The 22,388-nt window shown below is 40.7% G+C and overlaps 1 protein-coding gene across 1 annotated transcript in view; it reads right to left on the bottom strand.

Moving 5' to 3' along the window:
- Nucleotides 1–22,388, bottom strand: part of CSMD3 (CUB and Sushi multiple domains 3) — a 1,852,015-nt gene that overhangs the window by 864,943 nt on the left and 964,684 nt on the right. Inside the window, exon 16 of the mRNA XM_033933128.1 lies at nt 18,490–18,684. Coding sequence (XP_033789019.1) covers nt 18,490–18,684 — 195 coding nt within the window. The remainder of the gene's footprint in view (nt 1–18,489; nt 18,685–22,388) is intronic.

Here is a 22,388-nt window from a genome sequence, read left to right as displayed (position 1 = left end):
AGGACTGAAATTTAACACGAGCTCGGTCCTCGCAAACCATCTGATCCCACCCGCACAAGCCTCAGTTATGATTTTATACTGAATGTATTTTATTAAAGTATTAAAAGAAACAATATTCTATACAATTGTCATTTTATAAATACAAATAGTACATAGCAAGGATCAACAAAACACCTGTCTCCCCTCCCCTTCACATATATCCCCTCTACTATCAAGAAAACTGAATAAGCCAAATTATTACAGAATGCTACACAGAAATATCATTCTAATAGAATACCGCAGTCACACATAGCAGGAATAGGATTAGGGGAGTGCAACTAGGGCAACTGCCCCCCTGGTCAGAGAGAAACATAAGCCACTGCCTGGACTTTGCAGTCCCCTGTTATGTCTAACACCAGCTCTAGCAGGATATATATTTCAAATCTGATATATTCTAATCACAAAATAGAAATAAAATTATTTGTTTCTACCTTTTTGTTGTCTCTGGTTTCTGCTTTCATCTTATTTTCACTCTCTTCCTTCCAGCGTCTGCCCTCTCTGTCTCTTCAATCCAGCATCTGCCCCTTCCATCTACTGTCTGACCTCTCCCCCTTTCATATGGTATTTGTCTTCTTTCTATGCCCCTCTCTCCTTTCCATCCAGCCTATGCCCCCTCTCTCCTTTATACATGATTCATTCCAGCTTCACTGCTCTCTTCATTTTTATCCCTCCTACACCAGATCTAGCATCTTTGTCCCTCTCAATTTCTCTGCTGATCCCCCTTCCCATCTCATTCCTGTCTCTCCCCTTCTCCTCCTCTAATCTCCCTACCAGCTGTTTCCTTCCTTTTTTCTTCTCCCTTCCCTCCTCCCCCTGTCCAGCAGTAACTCTCTTCCCAGACTCCTTTCCCTCGTCCCCTCCCAGCAGCATCTTTCCTTCTCCCTCTCCAGGTCCAGTAGCAGCTGTCCCTTTTTCCCCCTTGCCCAGCAGCTTCCCAGACTCCTTTCCCTCCTCCCCTCCCAGCAGCATCTCTTCTTCTCCCTCTCCAGGTCCAGTAGCAGCTGTCCCTTTTTTCCCCTTGCCCAGCAGCTTCCCAGACTCCTTTCCCTCCTCCCTTCCCAGCAGCATCTCTCCTTCTCCCTCTCCTGGTCCAGTAGCAGCTGTCCCTTTTTTTTTTTTTACCATGCCCAGCAGCTTTCTCTCCTCCCAGCAACTCTCCTTACTTGCCAGCGCTGCGATTCAGTAAGGCAGCCTCGGGTCCTTTGTTGGGTCACACCGCCTCTGAGGAAAGCGGAAGTTGCATAATCAGAGGTGGCCGACTCAGCAAAAGCTCCAAGGCTTCCTTCCTGAATCGCTGCGCTTGTAAGTAAGGAGAGCCGCTGGGAGGGGAGAAAGCACGGCTGTCGTAGGCTCCCCGTTATCTCTCTGGGCCAACGCAAACTACAGCTCCTCGATCTTGCCGGTCCTGGGCGGACCGGCAGGAAATTAAAGATGTTGATCTCGCCGGTCCTGCGCGGACCAGCAGAATTTTCTGTGGACTGGCGGTTGAAGAACTGTGGCCTAGACAACTGCCCACCCACGATCATGAGAGCACACCCCACCCCCTTCAAGGCCATGCTCTTCAACTGGCTCACTCATCTAATAGCAAGCAGCAAATTCCCAATCCAACTGGGCCACATCCTCATCTCATTCATTGTAAAGAACCACAAAGACCCCATATCAACAACATCCAACTACAGGCCAGTAGCCATCATCCCCTTCTTCACCAAACTGATGGAAGGGCTGATCAACGCTGCCTTTACAAACTACCTAGATAAATTCTCAATATTTCACAAATACCAGTCAGGATTCTGTTCACACCACAGCACCAAAACAGCCCTAGCCTCCATCATAGATCACATCACACAACTACCCAGCTTAGGGAAACACACAACTACTTAGCTTAGGAAAATGCACACTAATACTTCAATTCAACCTTAGCAGCACCTTTGACCTGGTGGACCATGACATCCTACTCAACCAGCTAGACGCCATAGGTATCCCAGGCCACGTACTCAACTGGTTTAGAGGCTTCCTAAAAAACTGATCCTACCAAGCTAGCAAACCTACTCCTAGGTTTAGACCAACCCCTGTGGTGTCCCCCAAGGCTCCCCTTTATCCTCCACCCTATTCAATCTATACATGTCTTCCTTAGGCCAGGAGCTATTCAAAATGAACCTCCAATCATACATCTATGTGGATATCACAATAATTGTTTCCTTCTCTACACTGTCAACTGAAACCAAACAATTTATCTCATCAGCCATCAACCAAGTAGAACAATGGTCAACAAACTCCAAACTAAAGTTAAATCCTGAAAAGACCAAGCTTTTCATGGCCTCCCCAACAAATAAACAAACAGAATCGACTATCAACCTAAATGGAAGGAACTTCCCAATCAACCCTACTATCAAAATCCTATGAGTCACCCTAGATCAGCAACTGACACTTGAAGCCCACACCAACATCCAAATTAAAAAAATGCTTCCACTTATTATGGAAACTATGCACGCTAAAACCATACTTCAATTTCACTTGATTCAGATTGTTGATCCAGTCTCTAGTCCTGAGCACACTGGACTACTGCAACATAATCTACCTAGGATCTCACAAAAAAAAACATTAAAAAACTGAGACTCATCCAGAACCGTGGCATGATTAACCAATAGGCCCAGTAGACACGTGACTAGGGCCCTAAATGGTCAGGGAGGCCCAATGAAGGAGGGCATCAAAATTGTTTTTTTCAAAACGACGATGGGCCCCTCCAGCATCGATCGGCAACATTGCCCCCCCCCCCCGATCGGCAACGCGGACCCCCCATTCAGCAACGCGGACCCCCCCCCATCGACAGAAAGTAAGACAAGCAACGCCCAAAGGTTCCTTCTAATGCAGCTTCCTGTTTCCACCTGGGCGCATGGTGGGGTGGGGCGGGGCAGGGGGCCCAGTGTACTAGGAGCTCTCGACAAATTAATCCTGCCCTGTCCAGAACATAGCCGTTCAACTAATCTTTGGCTTGAAAAAAATCAGACCACATCACACTATACTTCAAGAAACTTCACTGGCTACCTATCGAGGCCAAAATAATTTTCAAATTTGGGTGCTTCTGTTTCAAGACCCTCCTCGGCTCCGCTTCCACCTACCTTCTATATCACCTCACCCTACAGGACAAACTCCACCTCTCTCGCAGAACACTACTGTTCACATTTCCTTCTCCTAAAGTATGAAAATTCAAAAGATTCCTCAACAGGACACTCTCCTTTCAAGCAGGGATATGGAACAGCATCTTAAGCGACCTAATCCTGAACGCACTAACATACCACTCATTCAGAAAAATACTAAAACCCCACTTATTCGACAAGTATATCTGATCCTTCATTTCTGCTCATCACCTACCTCATCTTACACGTTCCTACCTCCTTCCCCTTACCGCCCCGTCACTCAACTGTCTTCCACTCCTTTCCAAATCTAACTGATGTAATGCCACCTTGCTGTCCTCTTGTTATACACCATCTTGAACTGAAAAGGTATGACGGGATATAAATAAAGCTATTATTATTATTATTATAATCACATATGAACATGCATGCCAGTTTTCTAGTCATTTATACATGTTTGGCACAAAAACGCTGCTTTTTTTAAAGAACCACCTCGAAGAGTTTAACATCTAAGGAACTGTATTTCAAAAGAGTTTATACATTTAACAGCAGTTGCTAAATCCATGAAATTTATGCAGTATTATGCGATCAATTCTGTGATAGGCTGGTATCTTAATGCATGCTGCTTCATTTTTTCAATCAAATTCCTTATATTAAACTTGATGTATTTTATCTGTTCTATGTATTACTTCTTTCCCTGCCATGCTGGTATTTTCTGCATTATATTGTAAAAGCTTTCTGTCTATCTGTTTTTAAGTTCATTATTCTAATTCGTATTTTATCTGTATCCCATGTATTAGCTCACCTTGTTGTGAACTGCCTAGAACTTTTTTGATATGGTGGTATATAAGAATAACATTATTATTATTATTATTATTATTATTAATAGGGAGCCTATATTATTATTAATAGGGAGCCTAGAAGCCTCTTCTATGTAGGAACATAAGTTTCAATGTTTTTTTACAGATTACTAGCCTAACCATTTAGGAGTGAACACATACACCAGCTATGGAGCTGGTATTTTAGCACAGCAGATACCTGTGTAACAGTATTATACAGTATAACATATACAGTTCAAATTCTTCTTACTCACTTAAGTGCTTTCATTCTGCAGCTTCTCAGTATCTCTCCTGTCCTGTCTCTCCCTATACCCTTTGCTGGAAACTCCATCAGATAAGGTATTCTTATCTGCTCTTTTCTCCTCTATTGTCATCTCCATTCCTTCCATCTTGCTGCACTATGCACTTGGAATAGATTTCCTAAATCGGTATGTCACCCTCCATTTCTGGCTCTATTCAAATCTTGGATAAAAGCTCATCTTTTTGAAGGTACACTGTATAATACTGTTACTCCTTGTTCACCTGTTCAATATCTGTATTGTTTTAATCATTCCTAAAATACTATGAATTATATTCCCTAAACCCTTATATGACCTGTTGGGATTGTAATGTCACAGTTTGCATGCTAATCTCTGGATGTTATCTTGTTTGTAGTTATTTAATTTCACTGTACTACAGTACTCTTAAAGGCTCCTTTTACAAAACCAAACTAGCAATTCCCGTGTGGCAAATGCGGCAAAGCCCATTCAGTTCTTTTAGGCTTCATCATATATGTTGCACAGGAATTGCTAGTGTGGCTTTGTAAAAGGAACCCTTAGTTCTGTAAGCCTCCTTGATTTACTCCCATTTCAAATGGTGACACACTAAATGCTAAATAAATACATTTTCATTTCTTGCAGACCACACCATGTTCTAGCATTACCATCTGTAAAAGATGTGAAATATAAGTCATTATATGGTCACTCTCTAGTTTTCCATGCCATTATAAATTGGAATCTTCAAAAAGAATGAAAGCATATCTTTTTGAAAAATATGTTTTTGTGAAATTAGATTTATTTGTTTTACTGTACATATGTTATATTTTTTTTGTATCTGTTTTATTATGTTTGGGTCTTTTTTGTTACCTACCTCACACCTTTTTTTAAACTTTTTTTAAAAAAATAGTATAGTATAATATAACATAGTGTGATCCATGTGGAGTTTAAAATATATCTCAAAAAAGAAGAAATAAAGTGATACCAATAATGAAGGCAAGAGCATTCCTGCAGTCAACCTTCTTGGAGTTCTGATGATGGATCTAAAATAAAGCAGTTGCTATGCCTACTAAGCACCCTGAAGCAAGCTCAATATGATCAATAACCCACCATCTCAAATCATTCTCATTATGATGCTTTTGAGATGGCAGATTATTGATCATATTGAGGTAAGGCAGAAGGGTGGTGATCTAGAAGGATTTCTTAATTATTGTGAGCAGAAATGGATCTTTGAACTAAATGCTGTCTGTCCGTTTGGACTGAACACTGAGCTTGAATGGATGACATTGTTGTGATGATGAGTGTCTTCTGCATGGTGCCCTGTGATTGGAAGAGGGTTCATTGAATTCAGATTTAAATGGCTTCCTAAGGCAACACAGCCATTTTGGAATAGGCACAGAGACTGTGGTGCATGTTCTAAATAATTTGACACAACATCATTCAAATTATTGGCGCAGTCGCTGATCCTATCTACCCTAGATTACTGCAACATCGCCTACCTGGGTATCCCAAAAAAAACAGTACAAAAGTTAAGATTAGTGCAAAACACTGCAGTTCGCTTGATCTTTGGACTGAGAAAAACTGACCACATTAGCCCCTATTACAAGAAATTACACTGGCTACCTGTGGAGGCATGAATACTGTTCAGATTTGCTTGTATCTGCTTCAAACAAGTCTGGGGCCTAGCACCTTCCTACCTGCAAACACACTTCACTCTACACAACCCCACATGTACAACCAGAAACAAAAACATATTTGCATGCCCAAAGATCACAGGCTGCAAATACAAATCCTTCCTTGACAGAACCTTCATGTTCCAAGCAAACAGACAGCAATCCTGGCTGGGAAACCACATAAATAAAGCCAGACAGACCTATGACACATTCTGAAAATCAATTTAAACCGTTCTATTTGGCAAATTCCTTGCTTAATCAGATCACCTCTCTCAGGTATTTTTTTTTCTTCCCCTTATAACCCCATTGTGTTATGTAACATCTTTCTTCTCTCATGTATTCTTTTCCCCATGCTTCTCCAATTCATGATGTAACTTCCTTCTATTTGCATTTTGTAATTTGCTGATTGTCCAACCTTCTTTCTATGTGAACTGCCTAGAAGTCAGTTTGACTATGGCGGTATAGAAAAATAAAGTTATTATTATTATTATATTTTATGAAAAGATCTGTATTTAAAGATTACTTACTCAATGTTTGTTGTTATAGGGAATACTCCTTGAGAAAGCTTATTTGCCAAATGTGAATTCATATAGGAGTCCCATTGAGTTCCTGATTAAGATAAATTATTAATTGCACAAATGTTGCACAGAATATGCACATATCTAATGCGTAAAACAAATGCTCAAAATAATTGTTGACAGATGAGGAGGCTCACTACAAAAACTCGAACGTCACATGAAATATGCTGTTCGAGTATAGCCACTGAGGTCTGGTTGTGAAATGTTTTTGAATTATTTTGAACTGCTTTAAGTGATATATTTATAAAGAAATTGTGAAGAATTGAGATATATTACACAAATTTGCTATGGAGTGAGGCAATGTTCGATATTACTTCAGAACGGTTGTCCAATCATTACTCTTGAGCAAATTGGATTACTGCAATTCGCTATTTCTGGGTTTGACAAAAACCAAGTTCAATGCATTGCAAGTATTGATGAATTCAGCAGCTAGGTTGATCAGTGGGGTTTCAAGAACAGCACATACTTAAGAGACTTCACTAGCTGCCAATGGAACAACATATTAATTTTAAGGTTTTATCTTTGGTGCATCAGTCTGTGTATTATTCTGTGCCTAACTGGTTTCAGGATCTTTGGTAGGTCTACAGACCATCGCGAGCTTTGCGGTCAGATGGTAGTATGCGATTGATATCTCAATTGGCTGTGAGCATAAGGTACGTGGCCTACAACTAAAAATGTTCTCATGTATGGGTGTTTCTTTATGGACTCAACTGAAACTCAGCAGGAATTGGAGGCTTATGCTGATTGAACAATATAAGTAAGTAAAACTGGAAAACAATAAGGATTAAGAAGAGAGAACCTCAGAACTGATTAAGCATTTCTTATTGGATCATGAATATAAGGAACAACTGACTTGGTCAAGTCTACGCATTACAACTCAAGGAAATATTGGGACTTTTAATTGACTCATCATCAAGTTAAGTGAGCTTTATTGGGTCTGAATGGCTTCAATACTTAACATTATTAAGAGCCTTGAAGATTGATTGATGGACTCTATTTAAAAGCTTTAGATAGTACCTGTACCTTTTCCCAGCATTTGATTTTGTCATTAGTAGCACTCTGCATTTTGTATTACTTGTAATTGTAGATTTTAAATGTAGATGAAATAAATTTTGTTAGCTTTTAGGATATGAATTGAATTAAAGAAATTAATAAATTAAACATTTAATAAATTTTATGTTTTGGTATTCTTGGTGTAGCAGTTTAATGAATTGAATATCAGTAATTGATTATATTTACCCTACTTTGTATAGTTGTGTATAAACTACGGAGTCAACTAAGAATATGTTCGGATAGTCTTAGCTTTAAGAGATTGCTTAAAACAAAGCTTTTTGTTGATACATATTTGTGAACTGCTCCCTAGGACTTTGTTCTACATTTAACTATAATGATACTGAAAGATGATATTAAGGAGTCCTTAGGTTGCACTTTTCAAGTTGTTTTGATTTACTGTGTAATGTCATATATGTGTTATTTTTATGTATATTATCTTGGAAACCGTTGAGACTCCAGGCGGTATATATTTTTTTTAAATAAATAATTATGATAAGTATTTCTTCCCTCAGAATTTTCATTTGAGATTACAGCCTTAAGATATAGTGTATCTCAAAAAGTAGGCACAATTATGCATGATTGAGTTAGGAATTGTTAGGTGTCTGACATAGATCTTGCTAAATTAAGTGAGTGTAAAACTGGCCTGATGTAGTGGCACCTATGTGTAGGACACCTAGCGATGCCTGTTTGTTTAGGCATTGCTAGATGTGATTCTATAAATGGTGGCTAGCCGTTGATTGACAACCACGCAGGGACAGCTAGGCACAGTATATAGAATCTGGCTCTTTATGCCCACCCAGGAAGCAAAAACACAGGGACCTCTGTGAATTCTCTAAGGGCCCCTTTTATTAAGCTGAGCTAGAGGTTATTAGAGCAAGCTGGTGCGATAAATGCTCCAATGCTTATACAATTCCTATGAGTGTTGGAGCACTTACCTCGCTAGCCTGTACTAAAATTCTCTAACACAGCTTGATAAAAGGAGGGGGGGGGGGTGAGGAGTAAGTATACAATAGGAAAGGAGGAGATTTTGACTGAAAGAAATTTCTCTTTTTTTACTCATATAGTTTCCCTGAGTTAAGGAAGGAAATCCAATAAACCAATTAATATAAATAGGGGTCAAGAAGTGTGCAAGACATCAGGGCATCATTCCCTTGCTCACTAGAAAAATCAATGTTTCTTCCTTTCATGCTGAAGAAGTGATTCTCCTGAAAGAAGAAAATATGTACTCAGCCACACTTATTATTCAAGGTTCGTCTTTTCTGTGGCACTTCAAATTTGGCTCATGTACAGATAACATTCCATTCTGTTCAAAGGAAATCAAATTAATCATTAAAATACCTGACCCGTATCTGCTTCAAATTTTATGCTTCTTATTGAATATTCTGTTTTACCTTCATTTTTCTCTCTGATCCAGCAGCAAACATATTGAAGCCAGCCTAACAAAATTGGCCCATCGTGCTGAGCTACACAATAATGAGTTGCACCTGAGCATCTGTTGTATAAATTTGTGTATTCTAACCGCTATCTCAGGGCTGTAAACAAATTCCAGCTCTTCCTAGTATAACAGCTCTGGCAAATCCCTTACTTTGGACAAAATCATTTTTGTCATCCCCTTGGTTCTATACTATCTCAAACGGATTGATCAAAAAGGATATTCTAGCCTATTGAAATGCATTCTTTATGTTGAAGGAAAATGATGATATCTCTTGCTACATCTAGAGTGTATGAGATGTGCAAACATGTATGCATGCATATTCATATCATATATGGAGATTCAAAGAATAAATCAATATGAATAGTACCAGATGCTGCCCTATTCCGATTCTGGCACTGGATGAACAGTCCCTCTGCGTTGCTCAATAAATATCATAAAATAAATCTAACCTAAAAAAAAAAAAAAATAAGCAAGCACACCATTTCTAGGACAAATATTACTGAAACATGGTTGACAGATTGTGCATATGACCTTAGAAGAATTTTAGAATAACACTTTCTATTAAAATGTTTTCAACGTATATATGGAGGCTTATGCAATAAACAGTAGCATGCACATATTAAGATCACTATGTGCATGTTATCAATGGAGAGCTATGAAGGAGAATCATATGTATGTAAAAACAAAAAAACAACAACTTATTCTCAAATCTCACTTTGTCTTACAGCAGTGGTCTCCAACCTTCTTCACAGTTATAGTTATTTTGTAGAGGAGCACTGTAGAACTGTCACTGGCAGGAAGTCACCAAGGTTATGATATGAGCAACCATTTCCAACTCTTCTTTAAGAATCCACAGATGTCTGTTGTGCCATGTTTTGTTTTGTTTTTTTTAATTTATTGGAACGATCGACTAGTTCAATCCACCTCAACCAGACATAGGAGAACACACATACCATTCACACCCCCTCCAACCAAAACGTCAAAAGAAAAAAACTACGACAACCTCCTAGCCACTCGAGCTGTAGCACTTGACCCACAACTCTACAATCTATTGACCATGACCACAGACTACAAAACCTTCAAGAAAGAAATAAAAACCCTTCTATTCAAAAAACACATAAAACCCAACTAACACAATCAGGAATGTGCCAAGCATCACCTGCAATTACGGCATATGTAACTCCAATATGACAACTCCTTAGCAACTCAAAGAAATGTACAAACTACTCCCTAAATACTTATAATCTCCGGACAATCCATTTGTAATCCGCCTTGAACCGCAAGGTAATGCCGGAATAGAAATCCCTAATGTAATGTAACCGTATCATCCACAAACCACTGACCTGGCTGCAACTATTACTTTCTCATTCTTAGGTTTCAGTACACCTTTCCTTAATCATTTTTCTGTCTGGGTCTGATCCTCATACAGTACAGTTCCTAGGACAGCATTTTGAGCCAGATTCTAAAAATGGTGCAGGTATTTGTGTCCGCCTAAAAAAACTGCTGCCAATCATGTATCAATCACGCAATGGTGCTATTTGTAGAATTGTGGCTACCTTAAACATAGGGTTATGTTTCTTTCTTTTTTATTAGATTTCCTTACACATCCAGGGAGGGCAGGTGGGGGGGGAGGGAAATGTACTTTGAGGAGTTAAATTATTTAATTATAATATTGTAATCACATCATATGTATTATTGTATTAATAATTACAATGAGGAAGGGAGAAAATGACTGTTTAATGTAATAATTGTATAGTTAATAGTGCGTTTTATGTAATATTTCTGATTTACCAATTGTATTGCACTATCAAAGTTTGAAAATCAATAAAGATTAAAAAAAACAACAACAAGCAAACTGGAAATGTAGGACAGGCTTTTCGAGGCTTAAATTTCTGGTGCCTATGTTTGACAAATCAGAAGTACATAAGGACGCCTAACATAGTAACATAGTAAACATAGTAACATAGTAGATGACGGCAGATAAAGACCCGAATGGTCCATCCAGTCTGCCCAACCTGATTCAATTAAAATTTTTTTTTTTTTCTTCTTAGCTATTTCTGGGCAAGAATCCAAAGCTTTACCCTGTACTGTGCTTGGGTTCCAACTGCTGAAATCTCTGTTAAGACTTACTCCAGCCCATCTACACCCTCCCAGCCATTGAAGCCCTCCCCTGCCCATCCTCCACCAAACGGCCATATACAGACACAGACCTGCAAGTCTGCCCAGTAACTGGCCTAGTTCAATATTTAATATTATTTTCTGATTCTAAATCTTCTGTGTTCATCCCACCTAAGATTGTTTCTGGTGTTATCCAAGCCTACTTTGAACTTAGGCGTTCTAAGGCACCCCTGCAAAAGCGATCTAGGTGCTGTTTTTGTAGGTGCCTCTAGGCATAGGGTTACCAGATTTTCCAAGCCCCCAGTTCCACCTCTTTCCTGCCCTGTTCCACCCCCAGCCCTGCCCCCAGATGGCATTCGCTTATGCGCAAACATGATGCAATGAAGTCACTGTGTTGCATCCGCGCATGCATGGATGCCCCTTCCCGACGCGTGCTGGGTTTTGAAAAGCCGCACAGACCCCGCACAGGTCCTCAAAAGGAGGACATGTCCGGGGAAATCCAGATGTCTGGTAGCCCTATCTAGATGCCTACATTTTTATTTTTTTATTATTTTTAAATGGTATTGACACTTAAGTTAAGCACCATTAGGGCGTTTACTGGAGCTTAACTTAAGGCACCATTTATAAAACATGGGCCTTTGTGTTTCTCATTTGTTTATTTGCTACTTAAATTTCCTTGTTTGCTGATCTGCTTAAAGAGCTTTTTTTTCTTGTTTTACAAATATTGTTTCTTTCATTTCTACTGTATGAGACAGATTCTCTAAACAGTGCCGTTACTTGCAGCCACCTTCAAAAGTGGCACCGATCGTGTGTCAGTCATGCAATGGCGCTGTTTGGAGAATCTTGGCTAAGTGAAAGCTAGGTGTTAGAAATGTAGGCTGGGGTTTTAAAGGCCTATATTTCCGGCACCTTCCTTTCATGAGAATCACTTCCAAGGAGGCACCTAAGGCCACTTCTGGTTTTAACCACACTTAAGCGCCACAAGGCTCCGCTTTAGAAGAGACAATGGCATCATTTTTGGAGGCACCTACAGACATCTCCATTTTTTGAACAGTTTTTTAATTGGTTTTTAATCAGCACAATTAATACTGCCCCAAATGAACCAATTAAACCAAGTTATGTGGTGGTAGAGTGCCTACCACTGCCTAACAAATGGTGCCATTTCTAAAATTTGATCTGATGCGTTTAGTGGATTCTAACTCATTCCTTCTGTTGAGCAGAATGCCTGCCCAAGTTTAATGATGGAACTGGATTCTGGATGCTTATTTTTATGCTTCAACAAGTTTCAAGTTTATTAAAATATTTTTTAGACCGCTTATTCTGGCTTCAAAGCGGTTAACAATATAAAATTACATAAAAACAAATAATAAATTGTATAAAAACGTATAAGAACAGGGATAATAAATATAAGACGAAGACGTACAGACTACACAACAATGGGATGGTAGGGAAGAACTACAATTAATATAGAAAGGTAAGACATAAAAGGATAAAACAATCGGTTGGGTAAAAAGTCATAGAAATTTAAATTTAGCCCTTAAAAGGGCAGTTATTATCCAAAAGCATGTTGAAATAGGAATGTTTTTAATTTAGTTTTAAATTGTTTTATATCAGATTTGTAGCACAGATGAGTCGGTAAGGAATTCCACAGAGTGGGGGCAGTAACAGCAAAGTTATTGGAGCACAACATATTGATAGATTTTAGTGAAGGTATAACTAAAAGATTTTGGGAAACTGAAAGCCTATAATGGTAACTCTTATGCATAATCTGTTTCCATGAAGCCCTTTTCTCTTTTACCTCTAGGATATATAGTCTTGGCACACATGATTCTATTAACTTTGTGAGAATGCATGAGATTTCTTGTTTGTACACCTAACTTTCCAGGGTTTTTAACGAGCTAACCTACAATTCAAAAACTACAGAAGAGTACAGGAATAGCAAGTTGATGATGCCTTGAATTTTATTCTTTGAAATCAGAGTACTTTGAGTATGAGTTTTAAACTCCTATAGTACTTGTTATTGGTCATTTTTCTCAGTACTCTGTGCTGGATTATTGCTTCTTTCATGATGCCTAAATATTTATTTTTGGCTTCCTTTTCAAATTCCTTTATAGCACTATCATAACTCAGAGTGATGTTTTCAGTTTTACTCAATTTGCCTTTACAGATAGTTGCTATAGCATATTTGTACAGGTCAAAATTCATCCTATCATCTGAAAAGCGTTTCACTAAATTGTATTGCTCTGCTAAGTGCTGATTGTTGAGACTATACAGTAGAGCTTCAAGGCATTTTTAGTAATATTGGTCAGAAATATATTGAATAGAATTGGCCTTAAAACCAATCCTTCAGGAACTCCATTACTTACATTTCTTTCTTTCAAGTGAATTCCTTTAATCACCACCCTCTGGTGCCTATCTGTCAATTAGTTTCTAACCCAGTTCACCACTTTGGGTTTTAACTTCAGTCTATTGCGTTTATTCAAGAGCTTCCTATTAGGAAGCAAGACAAAGGTTTTGCTGAAATCCAGAGAGGATAGGCTGGAGTGAGCTTTGACGGCAACTCTAGTAGTTGGAACCTAAGTGCAGTACCAGGCGGACTTTACGGTCTATGGCCCAGAAATATCTATGAAAAAAGACAATTTAATTTAATCATGAATTTATAACATGTGAAACTACTGGGCAGACTGGATGGACCATTCAGGTCTTTATCTTCTGTCGTTTACTATGGGCTAGATTCACTAACCCTCCGATCTGTGTGCGATCCTTTTCCGTTTGTATGCAGGCCGACTAATTCGCTAAAGGTCTGCATGCAAATGAAGACGATCGTTGGCTAACTGCACAGATCACTAAAGCCCTGACAGTAGTGACAGGAGAAACAGCTTCCTGTCACTGCTGTCAGGGCTTCTGCTGGCTTTTTTTAATTGAATTTAATTTAATAATTGCCCAAATTATTTTTGGTTTCTTAATTTAATCTTATCATCTTAAAATGATTTTTATCCTGCTATAGGACTTTTCTCCCTGGAAAAGCGGAGACTTAGAGGAGACATGATAGAAACCTTCAAGATCCTGAAAGGCATAGAAAAAGTAGACAGGGACAGATTTTTCAAATTAAGGGGCACCACAAGTACAAGGGGGCACTCGGAGAAACTGAAAGGGGACAGGTTTAGAACAAACGCTAGGAAGTTCTTCTTCACTCAGAGGGTGGTGGATACATGGAATGCGCTTCCAGAGGCTGTGGTAGACAGGAACACATTAAATGGTTTCAAAGAAGGTTTGGATAGATTCCTAGAAGAAAAAGGGATTGAAGGGTATAGATAGATATAGACCATTGCTCAGGCAATGGGCTTGATGGGCCACCGTGGGAGCGGACCGCTGAGCAGGATGGACCTCTGGTCTGCCTCAGCGGAGGCAACTTCTTATGTTCTTATGTTATATCTTGATATAAAAATCTATTTTTAAACACCAAATATTACTAAGGGAGATGAGCATATCATAAAGTTTAGGAACTCAGATCATAGGACCTTCTATGATTAAATACCATTTTTTTATCATATATGCTCACTCCTCCCACCCTACCTTATAAATTAATTATATGTGCTATCTGTGTTATTGAAACATGATCTATGGTGTTTAATTACCAGTTTCTTATATGCTATATAAGAAACTAGTGATTAAAAATTTTATTTAAAAAACACAGATTTAACACCATAGATCATGTTTCAATAACACAGATAGCACATATAATATGCAATAGATGATCCCTGTTCAGAAGAGTTTACAATCTAATTTAGACAGACAGACAGGACATATAGGGGTTGGAGAGTTTCTTGCAGAAAGACTGATAAGGTGGACATAGTTAGTTTCATGGTGAGTAGGAGTTAGGAGTTGGAACCAGCCTCAAAAAAGTGGGCCTTTAGTTGGATTTGAATACTGCTAGAGAAAGACACTGACACAATGACTCAGGTAGTCCATTGCATGCATAGGGCATAGCAAGATAGAAGGGATGGAGTCTAGTTGGCAGTGGAGGACAAAATTTGGATAGGAGGGACTTGCCTAATGAATGGAGTTCATGGGGGGAAGCATAAAGGGAGATAAATGTAGATAGATATCGAGGGACTTCAGAGTGAGCGCACTTCTAGGTCAGTAAGATAAGTTTAAACTGTATTCAGAAATTAATGGGGAGCCAGTGAAGTGACTTGAAGAGAGGTGTAATATGAGTATGGCGGCCTTCACGGAACATAATTTGTGCAGCAGAATTTTGCTCAGACTGAAGGGGAGAAAGATGGTTCAGCAGAAGACCTGAGAGAGACAAGTTGCAGTAATCTAAGCAAGAGCTGATGAAAGTATGGATAAGTGTTTTGGTAGTGTGCTCAGAAAAGAGAGGTTGGATTTTAGTAATATTATAGAGGAAGAAGTGACAAACTTTAGCAGTTTGTTGGATCTGAGCAGAATCAAAGACAACCCTGTGATTGCAAGCTGACAAGACAGGGAGGAGGAGATTGTTGTCCACAGAAACAGAGATTGTGTTGGGGGTGGGGGTGGAGGTGAGTTTAGGCAGAAAGATAAGGAGCTTGGTCTTAGCCATATTCAGTTCTAGACGGTGGTGAGATGTCCAGGAAACAATGTCAGACAGGCAGGCTGAGACTCGAGCATGGATTCCTGATGTGGAGAGGTAGATCTGGCAGTCATCAGCATAGAAGTGATGCTGAAAGTCATGGAAGGAGAATAGTGCACCAAGGGAGTGGGTATATATGGAGAAAAGGAAAGGACCCAAGACAGAGACTTGAGGTACACTGATTGACAGTGAGATAGCAGTGGAGGATAATTCACCTTGAATACACTGAAAGTGCGATGGAAGAGATAGGAAGAAAACCAGGAAAGAACAGAGCCCTGGAATCCCAGTGAGGACAGCATATTGAGAAGTAGGTGGTGATAAATAGTATCGAAAGCAGCAGATAGATCAAGAAGGATGAGGATAGAGTGGAGGTCATTGGATCTGGCCAGGAACAGGTCATTAGAGACTTTAGCAAGGGCAGATCCTGTGGAATGGAATGGGTGAAAGTCCCTTTGAAGTGGGTCAAGAATAGCTTGAGATGGAAAGAAGACCAGGTGATGATGGTGAACAGCACATTCAAGTAGCTTTAATAAGAAGGAAAAGAATAAGATGGACTGACAGTTGGAGGGGGATATGGGGGACTAGTGAGGGTTTTTTGAGCAGAGGTGTAACTATGACATATTTGAAGACATTGCAAACAATTGCAATGGAAAATGATAGGCTGAGGATGTAAGCAGTAAATTTAGGTCACCTCAGTCCCCCTCCCACTTTGGTCCTGATACCCTATCCCTCCCCCTGGCAATAGCAGCCCCATCTCCTTCCCCCATCCAAGACAAACACTCTTATCTCATCTCTCTTCCATGTAAAATAGGCTTCCTGGCCTACTTGCAATCCCTAGTGGTGGAGGAGGGGGGGCATCAGGGCTGGAGCAAAGCCCACTCACTCCTGCCCCTTATGATTGCCTCAGAAAAATGGCTGTTGTGACCTCTCATGCGATTAGCCATTTTTCTGAAGCAGCCACATGAAAGAGGGGTGAGAGGAGGTAGGAGTGTTTGGTTTGGATGGAGGGAGTAAAGGGTTTGGTATTGTCAGGGAGGGGACAGGATGGGAGGATCAGGACAAGAGTAGGAGGATGAACTGAACTGGCTTGGCAATAGTTTTGTTATATAGGTCCCAACTAATATTCAGCCATGGGCCCACATAACTATTTTAAACGGACCCTGGCCAAATACTGGCTAGGATCTGTATAAGCCCCAGTGGCCAGAGTACATATTATGTGCCCTGGATATTCAGTGCCAATGCTTGCACATAGTCTAGCACTGAATATCCTAGGCTAATTAAAAAAAAAAAAAAAAAAATCAACAACAACCACTGGCTGAATATTAGTTCCTATGTTTGGAGACATAGAAATACCAATTATAACACAAAAGAGCTGACATTTAAAGGTGTACAGTATGGAATGCCAGCTTACAGAGATTTCCAACATATATCTTGGAAAAAGAAAAGAAACAAATGGCTACTCCTGCTACATATGCACATATTTTAGAAAAAAACCCCACAAAAAACTATTCAATAGTCAAACACAAATGCATAATTAGAAAAAATACCAGTTAGAAAAAATGCCAATTAAATATAAAATAAAAAACATTCCTATTTAAGGACGCTTTTGATTTGTATCACAAAATTCCTCCTTAGTCCTCAACTCCCAGATGAACCCCCCCCCTTCTATTGTTATACCCTTCAATGGCTTTCTTTCCTATCCAATGCAATATACAGAGAAAGGGAGTCTAAATGTACAACAGAAAACACTACCACCCAACAAAAGTGAAGCTGCCTTTGGAACTGGGACAAAAATACTTTATTTCAAAATGTAAGACCTGACACGGCCAGTGTTTCTGCTCTTGCCTGCTTCAGGGGTCTTTTTTTTTTTTTTTTCTTTTGAAAGTGATTTATCCCAAATGCAATTAAACTTTTTCTGGAACTAGTAGTGACGTGTACTCACTTTGAAAATTAAAAAAAAAAGACCTCTGAGGCAGGCAAGAGCCAAAATACTGGCCGTGTTGGGTCTTATATTTGGAAATAAAGTATTTTGGGCTCAATTCCAAAGGCAGTTTCACTCTTGTTGGGTGTTTTTATTTACTTTCCTATCCAGACATGCAGTTCTCCCCTTTTTCCTTGTTGACTTTTATTTGATTGTTTGTTGTAGTCTATGTAACCTGTTTTTAGCTTTTTATTATATGAACTAGTATTTTAGCCCGTTAAATTAACGGGTGCTAGAATATATGTCTGTGTATCTTTATTTCTGTCTTTCTCTCCCTCCCACTGTCTGTCTCTCTCCCTGGCCCCCTTTGTCTGGGGTTTTTTTGGGTTTTTATCCTTCAGACGGCAATAGACGCCGTGGCCGACAGGCTCAGCGCCGCCACGCGCATGCACATTCCTACCTGCGGGTCCCTACAGTGCTCGGAAAATGGGAGCACGCAGGTGGGAGTGCGCATGCGCGCTTAGGGCTTTATTATATTAGATACCGCTTAGAACATTGATAAGCAGAATATCAAATTTTAATAAAACTTGAAAAGTTCTAAAACTAAGAAATGTCTGGAACAAAGAAAATTCTGCCTCAAGCATTCCTTAAATTTTTTAAAGACACATTTTACAAATAACTTAGTGAGCCGGCGAGGTAATTGCTCCGACGCTCATAGGCATTCTATGAGCGTCAGAGCATTCACCGTGCTGGCTCACGCTAAAAACCTCTAGCACAGCTTGGTAAAAGGGGCCCTTAGGCTGTTTTAATCACCCAGGAAATAAACTTACCTTCACATCTCGGGATGAGTCCACTCCACATTACCTTTCCTCCAATTAACATACAAGTTATTGTTTCAGTGCCTTGAGTTTTAATAAATCCTTCTTCACAGATGACAGAAACTGAACTGCCCAGCTGAAAGCTGTCACCAAAACGGCGGGCATTGATTGGTATTCCAGGATCTGGACATTCATTATGGCCAAATGCTGAAAAACAATTTAAAAATGCATAATATAATTTAGAGATATGGAACCAAGGAAATACAAATGCAAATTTATTTATTTATTGAAGTATTTATACACCGCTTAGACTAAGCAGTTTACATTCAGGTACTCAAGTATGCCCAGACTATAAAATATTTTAAACATAAAATCTATCTTTAAAAACCAAACCAAATTTTAGAAACTTTTATATGGTCCAGTATTCATACAGGCTAATAAGTTTAGCTGTGGCCATTACGGTACAGTAGACTCTCAGTTAACTGGCACCCATGGGGATTGATAGATGCCAGTTACAGTAAATGTTGTTTCTGGTTGCTTGAGAGTTGCTATTAAAAATAAGCCTAACTAATACTATACCCCATACTATGCCATACCATAAACTGTTCCAGACAAACTACCGGACATGTGGTAGGCAAAGTGTAGGCATACTCAGGTGTGGCATGCCAGATTTACACTTAAATTCTGCCATTAATTGATTTTATTTTCAATTTTATTTAAAGTATTACAATATTTCTTAGATTTTTCTTTCTGGTTGCTTGAGAGTTCTGGTTAATTGGGTTCCAGTTAAGAGTCTACTGTAATTGTATAATTGGATACCAAGTAGGAGCCTGTTCTATGAAAGAACATAGACACCTGCTTTTCTTTATAGACACTCAGGACCTGATTCTGTATAGGACGCCCAGTCTCAGCAGCCACCTAAACGTCTTTTGAGAATCAAACATGGGCATCCTAACCACCCCTGTCACGGGCACCATTTAGAGAATCATGTTGCCACTAAGCTGATCGCAAGGGAATTTCTCTGCTGCGATCAGTAGAGAGGTAGCGACAGGAACCCTCAAACCCCACCTTAGGGCCCTCCCCGGTGCATCCCAGGATGCACTGAGAAGGGGAAAGCCTATCATTCTGAAGAGGTAGGCCTGCCAGCCAGAAGGATTAGGCATCCCTCCTGCCTGCTTTGGGGGTGGGGGTTTGGGTTCGGAGGGTGAGTGGGGGAGTCATGCGTTCGGGTGGTGCCGGCAGGAAGGAGTGGGCATCCCTCCTGCCGGCTTTGTGGGTGGGGGGTCATATGTTTGGGTGGTGCCAGCAGGAGAGAGTGGGCATCCCTCCTGCCGGGGATTGTTTCGGGATTTGCAGTGGAAAGGATTTGGCATCCTTCCTGACAGGGATTATTTTGGGTTTTGCAGAAGGAGAGATAGGTCATTCCTCCAGCCATGGATAGAAACATAGAAACATAGAAAAAAGCGGCAGAAAAGGGCTATAGCCCACCAAGTCTGCCCATTCCAAGTATCCCCCCCTCCTGAATGTACTCCCTTAAAGATCCCACATGAGTATCCCATTTTTTTTTTTTTAAATCTGTCACGCTGCTGGCCTTTATCACCTGGGGTGGGAGTCTGTTCCAATGATCCACCACTCTTTTGGTGAAGAAGTACTTCCTGGGATCGCCATGAAATTTCCCTCCCCTGATTTTCAGCGGATGCCCTCTGGTGGTCGAGGGTCCCGTGAGCCAGAATATATCATCTTCCGACTCGATGCGTCCCGTGATGTACTTATACGTTTCAATCATATCTCCACGTTCTCTTCTTTCCTCAAGTGAGTACAGCCGCAACTTCTTTAGTCTTTCTTCATACGTGAGATCCTTGAGCCCCATGACCATCCTGGTGGCCGTTCGCTGAACCGACTCGATCCTCAGCACGTTCTTTCGGTAGTGTGGGCTCCAAAACTGAACACAGTACTCTAAGTGAGGCCTCACCATGGCTCTGTACAACGGCATCATAACTTCAGGTCTCCTGCTGACAAAACCTCTACGGATACACCCCATCATTTGTCTTGCCCTGGAGGAAGCCTTCTCCACTTGATTGGCAACCTTCATGTCCTCGCTAATGATCACTCCTAGATCGCGTTCCGCCGTGGTCCTAACCAAGGATAGTGGTGGGGGGTTCAGGGGTGGTGGCGGGAGGAAGTGGGCATCCCTTCTGACAGCTGACTTGTGGTGGGGTTTGAGAATTCCCTGCCCTGGCCGCTCAGATATCTCAGTAGGGAGATTTCTTTGTCATGATCAGTTTAGTAGCTACATCTAATTTGAAATGTAGGCCAGCATTTTGATGGCCTACATTTCAGGCCCTTATCGCGGCCCTAGTGAGATGCCTAGGGCTGCTTAAGCTTGCCTAAGGCTACTTCCTGGAGAAACCATGCCCACAGCCAGCTTTGGGCCAGCTTAAGCATCCCTAGGCACCTCCCTGCACACGTCCTGCCTCGGATTGTTTTTTTTGTTTTTTTTAGAAAATGTGCATCCTAATTGGCTGGTTAGACAGTGGTAGGAGGCCTACTGCTAACTACAATCAGGATGCCATTTATAGAAATTGGCCCTCAGAGCATAACAGTGAAAACAAAGTACAAGCCTATAAGATAAGCACAAAGTTCAAACTTGTTACATGTCATATTGTCGTGTCTTATTAGGTCAGCCATGCTTGTAATACTATGTTTTGCCATGTTTCTCAGACAATGTCCTGCCATGTCATGCTTGTCATCACTTTCTATAAATATACTTTAATAGGTATGTATACTTGTAATCCGTTCTGAGTTCTCCTGGGAGGATGGGATATAAACCCAAATCAATAAATAAAGATTTAGGCCAGCCATATAGCTTGCATGTGTGGAGATAAATGTGTAACTTACAATTCTGCCTAACTATAGCCCCCTTTTATAAAGCCACATTAGGCTTTTTTATCGCTGGTAGCAGTGGTATTAGCTCCGATGCTCATAGGAATTCTATGAGTGTTGGAGCTTTTACCGCATGGCCTTCCATTTTGAGTCAATCAGGGCCTTAGGCCCCTCTCACTGCATCCCATGATGCATTGGGAGGGGGAAAGCCCATCATTTTGAAGAGGCGGCCCTATCGGCGGGAGGGAGTGGGTGTCCCTCCTACCGATTTTGTATCAGAAGGTACGGGGTATTGGCTGATGTGTGTGTGTGGGGGGGGGCAGATGATGTGGTGGGTTGTTGGCTAATGCTCTGGGGTGATGTAGGGCGCTGTCAGGTGATGTAGGGGGGTGTCAGGCGATGTCCGGTGCTTTTATGGTGCTGTCGGGAGATGTCAGGTGCTGTTGAGAATGCTCGGAGGAGTAGAGGGCTCTCTGTGGAGGGGGGCTGGGGGATCAGTGGGTGTGAGGGAGGGGGATCAATGGGTGTGAGGGAGGGAGAGAGAACATAACATAAGAACTGCCACTGCTGGGTCAGACTAGTGCTCCATCGTACCCAGCAGTCTGCTCACGCGGCGGCCCTTAAGTCAAAGACCGGTGCCCTAAGTCTAACTTTACCTGTGTAAGTTCTGGTTCAGCAGGAATTTGTCTAACTTTGTCTTGAATCCCTGGAGGGTACTTTCCCCTATAACAGCCTCTGGAAGAGTATTCCAGATTTCTACCACTCTCTGGGTGAAGAAGATCTTCCTTACATTTTTAACGAATCTATCCCCATTTAACTTTAGAGAGTGCCCTCTCGTTCTCTCCACCTTGGAGAGGGTGAACAATCTCTCTTTCTCTACTAAGTCTAGTTCCTTCATTATCTTGAATGTTTCGATCATGTCCCCTCTCAGTCTCCTCTTTTCAAGGGATTAAAGGCCCAGTTTCTCTAGTCTCTCGCTGTACGGCATTCCCCCTGCTGGTTCAGCTGATCTTGGCAGGAAACCAGCT

This window comes from Geotrypetes seraphini, chromosome 2, assembly GCF_902459505.1.
Source record: "Geotrypetes seraphini chromosome 2, aGeoSer1.1, whole genome shotgun sequence".
Taxonomy (NCBI): domain Eukaryota; kingdom Metazoa; phylum Chordata; class Amphibia; order Gymnophiona; family Dermophiidae; genus Geotrypetes; species Geotrypetes seraphini.
This window is presented reverse-complemented; position numbering and strand designations above follow the sequence as displayed.